We start from the raw sequence: 17,614 nt of genomic DNA, 5'->3' as shown, positions 1-17,614 counted from the left end.
CTCAATGAATTCAATTATTGTAAAAAAAATTTTTTTTTCAAAAATTTCTCATTTTTTAAAAGTAAATTCAAAATTATAATATATATATATATATTAGGGTGGGCCAAAAAAAATGAGTATTTTTTTTTTTACTTTATACTCTGAATATCGGTTGCTAGATACCTCTCAAGAATTCTCACCAAATATGAGCTCTTAATTTTGATAACAAGGTCCTCCGCTTTACAATTTTGCATTTTTTCCTGAGTATTAGAAACAAAAATTCATATCTCTTTGACAACTGTTCGTTAAAAAATATCTCCCCTCATATTCTTGTAGGAAATCGAACGCTCTACAAAAAAGGTCTCCCACAATTTTCTCGTAAACCTTACCGTTTGAAAGATATGAAAGCTTAAAGTTTGATTATTTTAAGAGAACTTTCTGTTTTGCTTATGAATTTTTTAACTCGCTTACAAAAAATTTTGATGAATTGCGCAACTTATAGTTTTGTAGGAAATTACCTGCTCCACAAAAATGGTGTCCTATAATTTGTCGATTAAGTTAAGCGTTTATAAGATATTCATCGTCAAACTTCAATGCATACTAATTTTAACAGTTTTTGTTGAATAATTCGAAAAATTTCAATTTAATTTATAAGTTTCATCAAAATTTATTCCAATGTGAGTTCCTATAAGACACCATTTTTGTAGAGCAGTTAATTTCCTACAAAACTATTAGTTGCGCAATTCATCAAAATTTTTTTCGAGCGAGTTAAAAAATTCATTAGCAAAACAGAAAGTTCTCTTAAAATAATCAAACTTTAAGCCTCGATATCTTTTAAACGGTAAGGCTTACGAAAAAATGGTAAGAGACCTTTTTTGTAGAGCGTTCGATTTCCTACAAGAATATAAAAAAAGATATTTCTTGACAAACAGTTGTCGAAGAGATATGAATTTTTGTTTCTAATACTCAGGAAAAAATGCAAAATTGTAAAGCGGAGGACCTTGTTATCAAAATTAAGAGCTCATATTTGGTGAGAATTCTTGAGAGGTATCTAGCAACCGATTTTCAGAGTATGAAGTAAAAAAAAAAATACTCATTTTTTTTGGCCCACCCTAATATATATATATATATATATATGTATGTATATTATACATTGATACAATTGAATATGAATGGAGGTAATTAAGTTGAATAATTTGATAAAATAAGGAAATAATTGATTCGAATAACTTATTTTTCTTACCGAATAATATTTATATTCTAATTGATATGTGAGCAAATAATTGAAAAATACATATAATTTTTTCAATAATTATATTCATTTTCAATGAATTTAATTATCGTGATGAAAATTTTTTTTTCAAATTTCTCTTTTTTTAAAAGTTAATTAAAAATCAAAATATGTATATATGTATATGTTTGAATATTATACATTAATATAATTTGATACATTTGTTTATATATATATTATACATTATCATAATTGAATATAAATGGAGGTAATCAAGTCAAATAATTTAATGAAGAAATGAAATAGTGGATTGAAATAAATTATTTTTCCTAATGTATAATATCTTCATTTCAATTAATATGTGAGCAAATAATTAAAAAATATGCAGGATCTGTTTAATAATCATATTCATTCTTGATGAATTTAATTATTGTGAAAAAAAATTTTTTTTCAAAAATTTCTCTTTTTTCAAAAGTGAATTCAAAATTATAATATATATATATATATATATATATGTTTATTATTATATACAGGGTGTCCCTAAATTGAGGGACACGGACCAGCCAGCGTGATACCTGACCGAAATGCAACCGAGAATTTCTTTACCGGAAGCTCGTCCGACGCACAGTTTTTGAATTATAAGCGATAGCGTTAGGCCAATCAGAGTGCACCATTTCATCTGGATTTGCCGCCACGGAAATTGCTGTTTTGTTCGCTGGATGAATTATTATTATTCGGTTACAAAGTAAATATCGGCACCACCCCTCTCTCGCTGTTGTACCCCTTCTCGAGCGCTGACCTCGGTATTGTTGCCGCGGCACACGCTGCCGGCCGCACACCCACGGACGCACACTTGTGTGTGTGAAAATAAGCGAATGCCCAGCTACACAATACTACCAAACACACATCTACGCGTGAAAATAAAAGTAAATCTCGAAATAAATCAGCGGATTTAAGATTCAACGTTATAAAACACTTCCAATCATCGATGTATGCATAAAACTAGAGATTTTAGATGATTGATATGCCGTTAGGGTTCATAATTAGTCATTCAATCAATCTGAATTATGCTTTCCGAACATTTTCTGTGTCTTTGCAACACAACTTTTCCACTAGTTTCAAATTCATCATTGACATCCGATTTTTCAATAATGCGAGGGAAAAATAACTCGCTGAATTGACGTGTCAATAGGTTTGTAAATCAATTACAATTCACCTGAGTTAACACAAAATAACTAAATAAATGAGAATTCACTGAATCAGTGAAAATGGTAACTGAAATCATGAGAATAATTTGAGATATAACTGAATTAGGAAGAGTTGTGATAAGTTAAGTTACTTAAGTATTAATTACTCAAAATTTATCAAACTTAAAAATATTTTGAATAAGACTATGAATTATCAAAATATCTCTTCTGATCTTAAGACTCCACGCAGAAATTTACCAAATCGATTAATTTTTACCAATTCAATCGAGCCGTGTCCGATTATTTTGTTGAAATCGATTAATCGATATATCGATTATTCTCAGATAAGTGGCCATCACTAGCATTGATCTCAACAATTTGAACGTTACTTGCCACTCCAGACACACATTGAATCGACGAGGAAATAACTGGGAATTTGCATGACACCATATTTTTTTGAGTTGAATTAATTGAATTTATTCATGTAATTCGACTTCATTTTTCTGATCCAAATAATGATTGATATTTTTCCTTAAATTCGGATAGATTTATTAAATTCAAATTGCTTCATTTGAATTCAGGTATTTGGAAATTTTCTTCTTCTTGATTTAAAATTACTTTTTTATTTGAATTTAATTATTTTTCTCTCTAAACATAAAATTTTGGCACGAATCTAAAGTTATTCAAAGTGACTTGACTTATCACAACTCTTCCTAATTCAGTTATATCTCAAATAATTCTCATGATTTCAGTTATCATTTTTAGTGATTCCGTGAATTCTCATTTATTCAGTTATTTTGTGGTAACTCAGGTGAATTGTAATTGATTTACAAACCTATTGACACGTCAATTCAGCGAGTTGTTGTTTCCTCGCATTATTGAAGAATCGGATGTCAATGATGAATTTGAAACTAGTGGAAAAGTTGTGTTGCAAAGACACAGAAAATGTTCGGAAAGCATAATTCAGATTGATTGAATGACTAATTATGAACCCTAACGGCATATCAATCATCTAAAATCTCTAGTTTTATGCATACATCGATGATTGGAAGTGTTTTATAACGTTGAATCTTAAATCCGCTGATTTATTTCGAGATTTACTTTTATTTTCACGCGTAGATGTGTGTTTGGTAGTATTGTGTAGCTGGGCATTCGCTTATTTTCACACACACAAGTGTGCGTCCGTGGGTGTGCGGCCGGCAGCGTGTGCCGCGGCAACAATACCGAGGTCAGCGCTCGAGAAGGGGTACAACAGCGAGAGAGGGGTGGTGCCGATATTTACTTTGTAACCGAATAATAATAATTCATCCAGCGAACAAAACAGCAATTTCCGTGGCGGCAAATCCAGATGAAATGGTGCACTCTGATTGGCCTAACGCTATCGCTTATAATTCAAAAACTATGCGTCGGACGACCTTCCGGTAAAGAAATTCTCGGTTGCATTTCGGTCAGGTATCACGCTGGCTGGTCCGTGTCCCTCAATTTAGGGACACCCTGTATATGTATATATGTATGTATATATATGTATAATATACAATAATACAATTGAATATGAATAGAGGTAATTAAGTTAAATAATTTGATACAATAAGGAGATAATTGATTCAAATGAATTATTTTACTTACCGAATAATGTTTATATTCTAATTGATATGTAAGCAAATAATTGAAAAATACATATGATTTTTTAATCAATTATATTCATTTTCAATGAATTTAATTATCGTAAGAACTATTTTTTTTTTTCAAATTTCTCTTTTTTTAAAAGTTAATTGAAAATCAATATATGTATATGTTTGAATATTATACATTAATATAATTTGAAACATTTGTTTATATATATATTATACATTATCATAATTGAATATAAATGGAGGTGATTAGGTCGAATAATTTAATGAAAAAAGGAAATAATTGATTAAATAAATTATTTTTCTTGACGCATAATATTTATATTTTAATAATATGTAAGCAAATGAGTAAAAAATACATAGGATTTTTCAAATAATTGAATTTATTTTTAATGAATTTAATTATTGTGAAAAATTTTTTTTTTTTCGAATTTCTCTCTTTTTAAAAGTAAATTCAAAATTATAATATATATATATATGTGTATATATATGTATATTATACATTAATACGATTGAATATAAATGGAGGTAATTAAGTCAAATAATTTGATAAAATAAGGAAATAATTGATTGAAACGAATGATTTTTCTTACCGAATGATATTTATATTTTAATTAATATGTGAGCAAATGATTAAAAAATACATACGATTTTTCAAATAATTATATTCATTTTTAATGAATTCAACTATTGTAAGAAAACTTCGTTTTTCTGATTTCTCTTTTTTCAAAAGGAAATTCAAAATTATAATATATATATATATACGTATATTATTACATATATATATATGTGTATATATATGTATATTATACATTAATACGATTGAATATAAATGGAGGTAATTAAGTCAAATAATTTGATAAAATAAGAAAATAATTGATTCAAATAAATGATTTTTCTCACCGAATAATATTTTTGATTTAATTATTATGTGAGCAAATCATTAAAAAATACATAGGATTTTTATATGATTATATTTATTTTTAATGAATTTAACGATTGTGAGAGAATTTTTTTTTTTCCAATTTCTCTTTTTTCAAAAGTAAATTCAAAATCATGATATATATATATATATATATATATATATATATATATATATGTAAGCTTGGGTACGTTACCAAGCTACGTAGCGCCGCGCGTTGGCTCATGCGCAAAGAGTCAGTATGAAAGATGACTCCGAGCTACGAGCACTAATGACAATACAAAAGTCATAACAAAGGTTTGCTATCGGCAATTGTATTGATTCAGGTTAGTTTGTAAGTGTGTGCGATTAATGTAAATAACTTATCGTTTTGTTAACTCTTGTAAATATTTGATCTTTCAGTTGTTTACTACATCATACAAGTGTTGATTAATAACCTCAAATCCACTCCATCAAAGTTCCTTGTCTGTCGCTTACAAATCAATACAATGGAGAAAAAAGCAAAATTTTACTTCGTCTCGGAGGCTGGCATAGACTCAGCAAAAAGTACAGCAGTGAAAGTAAAAAAAATTCAGCTGCTTGGGCAAGAGGAAAGTTTTTTGTTTCCAGCGGACAAGCAGACGAGAGCTCAGCATGATAAGCTTTTCGAGAATGCTATTGTGAAGAACGTAGTCAAGAGTCTGAAGCAACGCAACAAATTTCGTAATGTAGTATTGACGTTGTCTGAAGAACTGGAAAACATCTACTTGGATGAGGAAGGTAATGTTGTTTTTCATGACGAATATCTTGAAGAGGATACCCCAATGCAAGAGGCAAGCGGAAACAGAGAGGCATCAGCCACGAGTGAGAGGAAAACGAGCTCGCTCGTGAAAGACATGGTAGTGGAAAAGTTTAATGGTGAGAATATGAATGCGAGTAATTGGATGCGTTTATATGTGCAGGAGTGTGACAGAGTGGGTATCGCGCAAAACAAATACGCGGAAGTTTTGAGATTGTTCCTAGAGAAGGGAGCGTTAGATTGGTATAGCGTATCGGTAAAACAGATTTCTTTATTGAACTGGGAAGCGTGGAATAACTCTTTTATCGACACCTTTGCCGCGCAGTCCTGGGTAGACATTGAGTATGCTTACAATTTCAAATTTTACAGCGGATCGTTACTAGAGTATGCGCTAAAGAAAAGGAGCTTATTATTAGAAGCGGATGATAGCCTATCCGTAAGCACTCAAATAAACATGATCGTGATTAGTTTACCAAAGTTTATTCAAAATAAACTAGATAGAAAGTCCATCGGGTGTGTAGACAGTCTCATGTCAAAACTAAAACAAATTGGGAAAATAAGTGATAAGAAAAATGAAAATGTAAACAAGAAAAGCTCAAATGAGAAAAGGCCATGTAGTATTTGCGAAAAACTAGGATATAGAAATAGATTCCATTTGGAAACAGTATGCCATAACAAAGATAGGCAAAGTAAAAATCCTAAAAATGAAAATATCAGGGTCACAAATAATAATGAAGTTCAGGAGATATTAGCTAGGCAAGAGGAATCAAAAAACGATTAGTCCTCCCACTTATAAAAATAAAAATATTTGCAAATGGCAATCCAGCAACAGCTTTATACGACTCTGGATCAAATGTTTCTTTGATCAGTAGTACATTCATAACTAATAAAAAAAATATTAAACAAATAATAAGTGGGAGAGATACCATCAAAGGTTTAGCTGGGATTGCAAAAACGGAGGGCATTGTAGATTTAAGAATAAAAATTTGTAACATCGAGGAGAATTTTCAATTTTTCATTGTTAAAGGAAATGCTATGGATGGTGAATTTTTGATTGGATTAGATGCGATAAAAAAATTCAGGTTATGCCAAGATGAAAATTTGAGGATATCTCAAAAACAGGAAAATACAAAATTGGTCAAGAAAAGTAATTTCAGTAAAATGAGCGCCAAAAAAATCGATGAAATAATACAAAAAAATGAGAAAATATTTGCAAAATCAAAATTTGACATAGGAACAGTAAAGGGTTATGAAGCCACAGTAAAGTTGACAGAAAATAGGTACATTTCAAAGAAACCATATAAATGCTCTTTTCAAGATAAAGCAGAAATTGAAAACCAAGTAGAGGAATTATTAAATGCAGATTTAATAGAGGAGTCAAGCAGTCCTTTTGCAGCTCCTGTAACCTTGGCTTACAAGAAAGAGGAAGGAAAAAAACAAAAAAATCGTTTATGTATGGACTTTAAGGAACTAAACAAGATTATAGTTCCAGAGAGTCAACCATTCCCTAGGATAGAAGATCTTACCGTACGTGCCAGAAATTGTAAGTTTTTTACAAAATTAGACGTTAATTCGGCGTTTTGGTCGATCCCGATACGTGCGAAGGATAGATACAAGCTAGCCTTTGTAACACATAATAGGCACTTACAATGGAAATGCTTACCTTTCGGCTTAAAATCTGCTTCTGCCATTTTCCAAAGAGTTTTAGCAGGTATAATAAAAAAAAATAAATTGGATGCATTTACCGTAAATTACATAGATGACATTTTAGTGTTTTCCAAGACATACGAGGAACATTTACAACATGTAGATATAGTATTGCAAATATTACATGATCAAGGCTTTAAATTGAACAAGAACAAATGTCAATTTGCTCAAGAAAGGATAACCTATCTGGGGCACGAAATTGAAAACAATATGGTTAAACCAATAAATGATAATTTAGTCGCTATCAAAAACTTTCCTATACCTACATCAATAACACATATTAGACAATTTTTAGGAAAAGTAAACTTTTACTTGGAGTTCATCCCAAATCATGTTGTCTTACTAGATCCTTTGCGAAATTTGTTAAGGAAGAATGTAACTTTCCACTGGTCTGAAGAATGTAGGAATAGTTTTAATTTAACAAAACAATTTTTATGTACAGTTCCAGCTTTGGCAATATTTGATCCAGAAGCTCCAATATTTATTTTCACAGATGCAAGTAATAAAGGAGTTGGAGCCATATTGAAGCAACCACAAAAAGACAATTCCTTAAAATCAGTATTTTTCTTTTCTAGAAAATTGACTGATGCTCAAAAAAGAAAAAAAGCAATTTATATAGAAGCCCTGGCTATTAAAGAAGCCATTTTGTATTGGCAATTCCATCTAATAGGAAAAAAGTTCATTATTTTTACGGATCATAAGCCACTAGAAAACTTCAACATAAAAAAATGTAGTGACATGGAACTAGTGAATATTTTAAATTATATTTCAATGCTCGACTTTGACATCATATACAATCCTGGTAAGGAAAATTCTGAAGCTGATTGTTTATCGAGAAATCCAGTTTTGGAACCTCGAGAAGATACAGAGTTGGACTACGCAATTAGAACCTCAAATTTATTAAAATTAATAGATATTAAAGAAAATCAAAAAGCATTAAGAGTAGATGATAAGTGCATCATAAAAGAAAACATAATTTATAAAGTATTAAACAAAAGAGAAAAAATTTGGATCACCGAAGATTTCGGAAAATCTCTTATCAAGGACATGCATGTAGATCAAGGTCACATAGGCACAAAACAACTAATATTAACTTTCGGTCAAAAATTTTATTTTAAAAACATGTACAAACACATAAAAATGACCTGCAGATCTTGCGAAACTTGCATTAAAAATAAATCCAGAATAGGCTGCTTCAAAGCACCCTTATCTCAACTTGGTCCAGCAAAGGAACCCTTCGAAATTATTTCCATAGACACAATAGGAGGTTTTAAAGGCAATAAGAGTACAAAAAAATATTTACACCTGGCAGTGGACCACTTCACTAGATTCACCTACATAGTAACCTCAAAGACTCAAATGGCAAAAGATTTCATAAATCTAATTAAGAAAATAGAGAAAAATGGAAACATAAAATTAATTCTATCAGATCAATACCCTGGTATAAATTCAACTCAGTTCAAACAACATCTAAGTAAACAAAACATAGCACTGGTTTTCACGGCAGTGGACTGTGCATTTTCTAATGGATTAAACGAAAGAACAAACCAAACTCTCGTAAACAGAATAAGATGTAGAATCTATGAGCATAGAGAAAAATCATGGCCTCAGATAGCAGAAGAATGCACACAGGACTACAACAACACAATTCATAGCTCAACCGGATTCACACCGAATTACTTGCTCACAGGCTCTAACAAGTCATTTTTACCAGATGAGTTGAATGATAACAATTTGTCAAATTTAATCAGCAACAGAGAAATAGCGTTCAGAAGATCTAAACAAATACACGACCAAAATAAGGAATATTATGATAAGAATGTAAAGCGAATAGACTATAAGGTAGGAGATTTAGTTTATGTTCAGAGCGTTAATAAACTAAATAAGGATAAATTGGACCCAATCAGAACAGGTCCCTTTAGAATTAAAGAAAAAATTTCAGATGTAATGTTTTTGTTAAATAGTAGAGCCAGAAAAAACGAATCAAACATTTTTCATGCCAGCAAGCTGGTTCCTTATTTTGACGATGCGCTACATCGGTCTTGAGAGGGGGGATGTAAGCTTGGGTACGTTACCAAGCTACGTAGCGCCGCGCGTTGGCTCATGCGCAAAGAGTCAGTATGAAAGATGACTCCGAGCTACGAGCACTAATGACAATACAAAAGTCATAACAAAGGTTTGCTATCGGCAATTGTATTGATTCAGGTTAGTTTGTAAGTGTGTGCGATTAATGTAAATAACTTATCGTTTTGTTAACTCTTGCAAATATTTGATATTTCAGTTGTTTACTACATCATACAAGTGTTGATTAATAATCTCAAATCCACTCCATCAAAGTTCCTTGTCCGTCGCTTACATATATATATATATATCCATATGTATATTATTATATATGTATATATGTATATATATATATATATATTATACATTAATATAATTGAATATAGACGGAGGTAATTAGGTTGAATAATTTAATGAAACAAGGAAATAATTGATTCAAATAAATTATTTTTCTTAACGGATAATATTTATGTTTCAATTAATATGTGAGCAAATGATTAAAAAATACATAGGATTTTTTAAATAATTATATTTATTTTTAATGAATTCAATTATTGTAAGAAAATTTTCTTTTTTTCAAATTTCTCTTTTCGTAAAAGTGAATCAAAAATCATAATATATATATGTATATATTTGTATATTATACAATAATATAATTGAATATGAACGAAGGTGATTAAGTCAAATAATTTGATAAAAAAAGGATATAATTGGTTTGACTGAATTATTTTCCTTAATGACTAATATTTTTATTTCAATTAATATGTGAGCAAATAATTGAAAAATATACAGGATCTTTTCAATAATTATTCTTATTTTTAATGATTTTATTTATTGTAAAAAAAATTTTGTCGGAATTTCTCTTTTTTTAAAAGTAAATTCAAAATTATAATATATATAAATATATATATATCATACAATAATATATCATACATTCATATAATTGAATATAAATGGAGGTCATTAGGTTGAATAATTCAATGAAATAGGAAAAAAATTAATTTGAATGAATTATTTTTCACAAATTGAGGAATGATTAATTTTTAAGAATTAAAAATATGAAATTAAATAAATAATTATCCATCTATCTGCATATTTCCTTTAAACCTTATAATAAGTTCTAATCCATTGTAAAAATGTTCCCAGTACGATCCATAGAGTAAATTGAATGGCATTTTCTTGATGACTAATATTTATATTTTAATTAATATGTGAGCAAATAATTGAAAAATATATAGGATTTTTTTAATACTTATATTGACTTTTAATGAATTCAATTATTGTAAAAAAATTTTTTTTTTTCAAATTTCTTTTTTTGTAAAAGTAAATTAAAAATCATAAAATATGTATATATATTTGTGTATTATACAATGATTTAATTGAATATAAATACATTCATTTATATACATATTGTACATTAATATGATTGAATATAAATGTAGGTAATCATGTCAAATGATTTTATAAAAAAAGGTAATAATTGTTTCAATAAATTATTTTCCCTGATGAATAATATTTTTATTTCAATTAATATGTTAGCAAATAATTGAAAAATATACAGGATCTTTACAAAAATTATATTCATTTTTAATGAATTCAATTATTGTAGAGAAAACTTTCTTTCAAAAATTTCCCTTTTTGATAAGTTAATTCAAAATTATAATATATATATATATATATATATATATATATATATATATATATATATATATATATATATATGTATATTATTATATATGTATATATGTATATATATGTATATTATACATCAATATGATTGAATATAAACGGAGGTAATTATGTCAAATAATTCAATAAAAAAAGGAAATAATTGATTCAAATGAATTATTTTTCTTAACGGATAATATTTATATTTTAATTAATATGTGAGCAAATGATCAAAAAATATATAGAATTTTTGAATAATTATATTCATTTTGAATGAATTTAATTATTGTAAAAAAAATTTTTTTTTTTAATTTCTCTTTTTTTAAAAGTAAATTGAAAATCATAATATATATATATGTATATATTTGAATATTATACATTAATATATTTGAATATAAATGGAGGTAATCAAGTCAAATAATTTAATGAAAAAAGGAAATAGTGGATTGAAATAAATTATTTTTCCTATCGTATAATATTTTTATTTCAATTAATATGTGAGCAAATAATTAAAAAATATGCAGGATCTGTTTAATAATCATATTTATTCTTAATGAATTTAATTATTGTAAAAAAAATTTTTTTTTCAAAAATTTGTCATTTTTCAAAAGTAAATTTAAAATTATAATATATATATATATATATATATATATATATATATATATATATATATATATATATATATATGTATATATATGTATATTATTATATATTGTTCGCTATTTGATAGCTTGTAGTTCGACTGAACCGCGTGGAAGGTGTGAGTCGCTTGAAATCAAAGATGAGTTTGTGGTGTTGAGTTTATTTGTACTTATTAGTTATTTTATTTACATATATACAGTTATCGTAATGGTTGCCAAGTGATACATGGAATAGTTTTCGTGGTTAAACAATGCGGTGGAGGCTTCAGTGAGGATGTCAGTCGTCGAGGGGGTTCGGTCACAGTCCTGGGTGGCGGAGTGTATCGGCTCTCTGGAGAGCTGGGTGGCGTTGGGGGACGGCGGTTCTCAGCTGTCTTCACCGGAGACTCCCACTCGCTATCTGTCGTCTGGGTGGCAGTTGACACAAACGAGCGCTGCGGCTCGGGAAATGGGGATACTGGAGCTGGGATGCGTCGGTGATAGCTCGGAGAGGTCAGTCGTGCTCTGCGTACATCCCACAAAGAAAGCAGTACGGCTGGTGGTCTGGTCAGTGGTCGTGATGGAATGTCAATTGGATGTAGTATCCAAGGGACAGAGGCGGGTTGGATGCAGATGTCTTTGTCTGTTCGCTGGCCGAAGCCCGATAAAAGGGATCCGTCATACAAATGTCTTGTAGTCCGGTCTGTCGTAGAGTCAGTCAACTGTCGCAGCGTCAGTCACAGTCGTTGTAGCGTCAGTCAAGGTCGGCGTAGCGTTGATGAGCTGGAACGGCGTGGCGTTGAAGCGTCAGCGTCTGTTAGGTACGTCAGGACGAGTTGAACCCGAAGTGTCCTGCCGATCGGTCGGATCGGCCGTCTCTTATTCCAGCCTCGGTTGGTCTTTGGCAGCGGGAGACCACGTTCGTTGATTACGCAACGCGCTCGGCTGCGTGGGTGGCGTGAGCGGCGTGCGTGACGTCACACTTTCTTCTGGGTCGCGTGATTGGAAAGTGTGCGAGGCTGGTTGCCTCGCGTGGGTTGGAAGGCGCGCGACCAACGAGTTGCGTTCACAACGTTGTTGTAAACATATATATATATATATATATGTATATATATGTATATTATACATTAATACAATTGAATATTAATGGAGGTAATCAAGTTAAATAATTTGTTGAAATATGGAAATAATTGATTCAAATAAATTATTTTTCTCACTGAATAATATTTATATTTTGAATAATATGTGAGCAAACAATTAAAAAATACATTTGATTTTTCAAATAATTATATTTATTTTTAATGAATTCAATTGATGTGAGAAAATTTTCTTTTTTTCAAATTTCTCTTTTCGTAAAAGTGAATCAAAAATCATAATATATATATATATATATCCATATTTGTATATTATACAATAATATAATTGAATACAAATACATTTGTTTTTATATACATTATACATTAATATAATTGAATATAAACAGAGATGATTAAGTCAAATAATTTGGTAAAAAAAGGAACTAATTGATTTGAATGAATTATTTTCCTTAATGAATGATATTTTTATCTCAATTAATATGTGAGCAAATAATTAAAAAATATACAGGATCCTTCCAATAATTATTCTTATTTTTAATGAATTTAATTATTGTAAAAAAGATTTTTTTTTTTTGGAATTTCTCTTTTTTTGAAAGTAAATTCAGAATTATAATATATATATATATATAAAAATATATATATATATATATAATAATATACATATGTATACATATATTATAATTTTGAATTTACTTTTGAAGAAAGAAAAATTCGAAAAAAAAAAATTTTTTCACAATAATTAAATTCGTTAAAAATAAATATAATTATCCAAAAAATCCTATGTATTTTTTAATCATTTGCTCACATATTAATTAAAATATAAATATTATGCGTTAAGAAAAATAATTTATTTAAATCAATTATTTCCTTGTTTCATTAAATTATTCAACCTAATTACCTCCGTTTATATTCAATTATATTAATGTATAATATTGTAACGATTTAGGCGTTACGTTAATAAAATATGGATCCGCGAGTTTACTTATTATCAAATCAAAGGCGTGAACAAAAATATCGTGATAAATGCTTTTAATGCAATATACGTGTTTCTTGTTTAAAGTCTGAAACAAGACTGTTTTTACAATAATATCGGTTGGCGCAGCAACCTTATTCTTTTTAAAGACATAAGAGGTTTATAAACGTCTTTTATCTATGCTGACTACTAGATCATTAAAGAGGGGGCAAAGGGGTGATTTCACCATTTGTAACACTACTCCCCCCCGAGGAAAAGAGTCGTCCCGACTCGGGAAAGATAAAACAATTATAAAAGTATTCTAGTAGTCAGTGCTCAAAGGTGAGTTGGAGCTGTGGCTCTAAAAATTTAAGAACTCCCTTTTTTACTATCTGGCATTTGCCCACAGTCTCAAGGTAAACCACAGAAAACCTTGAGCAGATAGTTGAGCGTTAAATAATCTCAAAAATTTATGTGCCTTGTTTTATAAAGGTAAGTGTTATTAAGTTTCATGTATCTTCATGAAAGATTGTCCGAACGAAACAGGTTCAGGTGGAATCATCGCGGCAGGAACCGAAAATTCCGGGATCAAACGGGATAAAGGCAGATTCCTTTTTGAAAATTCACACAGGAAACAGAGAAAAAGATGGGTGACTGGTCCTAGTCTTCTTTAGAAACAGCACACCCTAGAGTTTTGGAAGGACAAACGTGACTGATGGTATAACAATTCAAATTCACTAAGTGAATTTGGAAGAATACTTGAATAAAATAAATTGAATATGTATTCAAAAAGAAAAGAAACGATCTTATCTGAATTATTTCCATGTCCTTCTTCAAAATAAGACCACCAGTCATCCTCAGGAATCGGGGAAGATTGGAAGGAAAAGGCTGTGTCAAATAACCTGAAAAAGTGCTCACAAAAACTAACACTTAAGGTTAATAAAATGTGAAAATCAAGCAATCGCTCATCGACCTCGAAAAATAATCGTGGCTCTTTTCACATTATTCCTTAAACCAAAGCCTATCCGACACAAAACTCGATTCTGAAAAAGAAATTTCTAGAAGGAAACAAAACCTTCAGGAAAACAAAAGATCTCTTGAGAACAAACAACCTCTCATTGAAAACATCGTTGTTGCTCTCCGGACGGCACGCTTGTTAAAGAAGTACAAAAATCTTTAAAAACTTGATCGGCCGTAGCTTCTGCATTGATAACTAAAACAGGAGCCGATAAAGAAGAAAAGGTTTGTTTCACTAGCCAATCTTCATGAACCTCATGGATAGTTCTGAGTAGCTCTGAAGAAATACTCGATTCTTCCTCACGAGAACGGGAACTAACTCGAGCAAAAGAAGTTTCTGGGGAAACTCGCAAATAAACAATCAAATCTACTCGGAGCTCAGACGAGCGAATGAGAAGATCAAAATTTTTTGTCAATAATGAGATTCGAAGTCGCGAAAATTACCTAACCTTCGACGAGCTTCTACAAAACAATTGCTACTGAATATCGATCTTTCCATCACCTTTACAGGCAATGAAGTCGTCTGCAGATGTCTATCTAACATAACCATTTGAGCGAAATGCTGAAAATAATAGCAATAACGATCTGGGTTCTGATACATCAAATCTAAAAGATTAATTCCAGCTACATTTCGATATTCTTCAAGAGGTTCCAAAAGTGTACAGACCTGGCGATCTGCTAAAAACCTCTTGGTGAAAGTTGTTTTTCAGCATCCGATATTTCCTTCAATAATAATCGTAAGCGGTCGAGTTTTACTCAAACGAATTCCGAAAGGTAAATTCTTCTCCCAATCGATAACCGACTGTAAAGAAGGCCAAATCGATCACAGTCGTCAAGGGTGTTCGTTTGAAGATCTAACCTCGAAGGATGTCCCTGATGTTGGAGAGATTGTTCCAGGTTGATCCTCTTCAAAAGGAGCAAGACGATCCAAGTGAACCACTTTCTGACGCGAATGAGGAGATCTTCGGATTCTATAAACAACATCATTTATCCGGTTAACCACTAAGTAAGGGCCTTCCCAATTTCTTTGTAGCTTTGGACATCGTCCTTTCTGTCTTCGAGGTTGAAAGAGCCAGACAGAATCTCCAGGATAAAATTTTAAATCTCTGGCTCGTATATCATAACGAGTTTTCAATTTATCTGAAGCCATAGAAATTCTATTCCTAGCAAAGTGATGAATTTCTTCTAAACGTTGTTGTAATAAAAAGGCATAATCTGTTTGATGCTGTCTTTGCACAGGAACAGGGCCTTTCTCTAAATCTGACGGAAGTCGAAGATTTCTTCCAGTAAGCATGAGGGCTGGCGTCTGTTTCGTCGTCTCATGAATCGCAGATCTGTAAGATAAGAGGAAGAAAGGGATCCAGGAGTCCCAGTCTCTCTGATTCTGTTCTACGAAGGACGACAAATACTGTAGTAAAGTCCGATTCAGACGCTCTATCATGCCGTCAGATTGCGGATGCAAAGGAGTTGTACGAGTTTTTCTAACCCCTAAAATCTGAGTAACCTCTTTCATTAAGGTTGACTCAAAATTTCGGCCTTGATCAGTATGAAGTTCTAGAGGAACTCCGTGTCCACAAATAAATTCTTTAACGAATGCCTGTGCTACAGTAGAGGCTTCTTGATCAGCGAGAGGGACCACTTCAGGCCACTTAGTAAAATAATCAGCAATAACCAAAGCATATTTATATCCAGAATGGGTTATCGGGAGAGGTCCAAGAATATCCATTGCTATCCTTTCAAGTGGAGCTCCCACGTTGTAAATTTAAAGAGAGTTTTGTCCCTTCGCTCGAGGTCCTTTCTTTGCCGTGCAGATTCGACATCTTCGACACCAATCTTTAACGTCCATCCGGCAACGGGGCCAAAAGTAGAAGTTGCGAATTCTGCCTAGAGTTTTATTTGAAGCGAAATGTTCGCCTGCAGGAGAATCATGATAAAAAGCAAGAATCTCTGGAACTCGTGACCTGGGAACCAAAAGTTGCCACCTGATTTCTTTCAAGTCTGCAGATTCCCATTTTCGGTATAAAATTCCATCAATTAAAAGAATAGAGTCCCATTGAGCCCAAGAAATTTTCAAATCTGGCTCGGCTAAAGATATGTCCTGCCAGTCTGGGCGAGTTTCTGCTTCTTTCCAAGACTTCACTTGATTCAAAGTATCGTCTTCTTGTTGCGATTTTCTCCATTCCTCCTGGTTATTTTCGACAGAAATCTTCCGTATTATAAGAGAGGGGTCACGATTTTTCTCTAATCGTGCACACTGTTTACACTCTGGCATTTCCTCGCAGGGTCTTCGAGAGAGAGCATCGGCGTTTCCATGATGAATTCCTGCTCGATGACGAATATCAAAATCGTACTGACCGAGCCTTTCTAACCATCTAGCTACCTGACCTTCGGGAGATTTAAACGAAAGTAGCCACCTGAGAGAAGCATGATCTGTACGTATCAAAAATCTCCTGCCGTACAAATAATGGTGAAAATGTACTACGGTCTTAACAACAGCTAAAAGCTCTCTACGAGTGACACAATAATTCCTCTCGGTTTTACTCAAAACTCTGCTGAAATAGCTTATCACTCTCTCTTGACCTCCCTGAATTTGTGACAGAACCCCGCCTATTCCTGAAATAGATGCATCCGTATCTAAAATAAAAGGAATTTCGACCTCTGGATAAGCTAAAATCGGCGAAGAAATAAGATTTTCCTTTAATTTCTTGAAAGCCTCTTCGCATTCCGGGGTCCAGTCAAAAGGAATCTTGATTCCGGTCAAATG

At 31.3% G+C, this 17,614-nt stretch overlaps 1 protein-coding gene across 1 annotated transcript; it reads left to right on the top strand.

Annotated features, from left to right (window-relative positions):
• The first annotated feature begins 5,126 nt into the window (after window positions 1–5,126).
• LOC124309873 (uncharacterized) lies at window positions 5,127–6,820 on the top strand. Its single transcript, XM_046773566.1, has 2 exons — window positions 5,127–5,276; window positions 5,353–6,820. Exon 2 carries the CDS (start codon window positions 5,439–5,441, stop codon window positions 6,507–6,509), a length of 1,071 nt encoding a protein of 356 aa, XP_046629522.1. The 5' UTR covers window positions 5,127–5,276; window positions 5,353–5,438; the 3' UTR covers window positions 6,510–6,820.
• The last annotated feature ends 10,794 nt before the right edge of the window (window positions 6,821–17,614 follow it).

This window comes from Neodiprion virginianus, unplaced genomic scaffold, assembly GCF_021901495.1.
Source record: "Neodiprion virginianus isolate iyNeoVirg1 unplaced genomic scaffold, iyNeoVirg1.1 ptg000058l, whole genome shotgun sequence".
Classification (NCBI taxonomy): Eukaryota; Metazoa; Arthropoda; class Insecta; order Hymenoptera; family Diprionidae; genus Neodiprion; species Neodiprion virginianus.
This window is presented reverse-complemented; position numbering and strand designations above follow the sequence as displayed.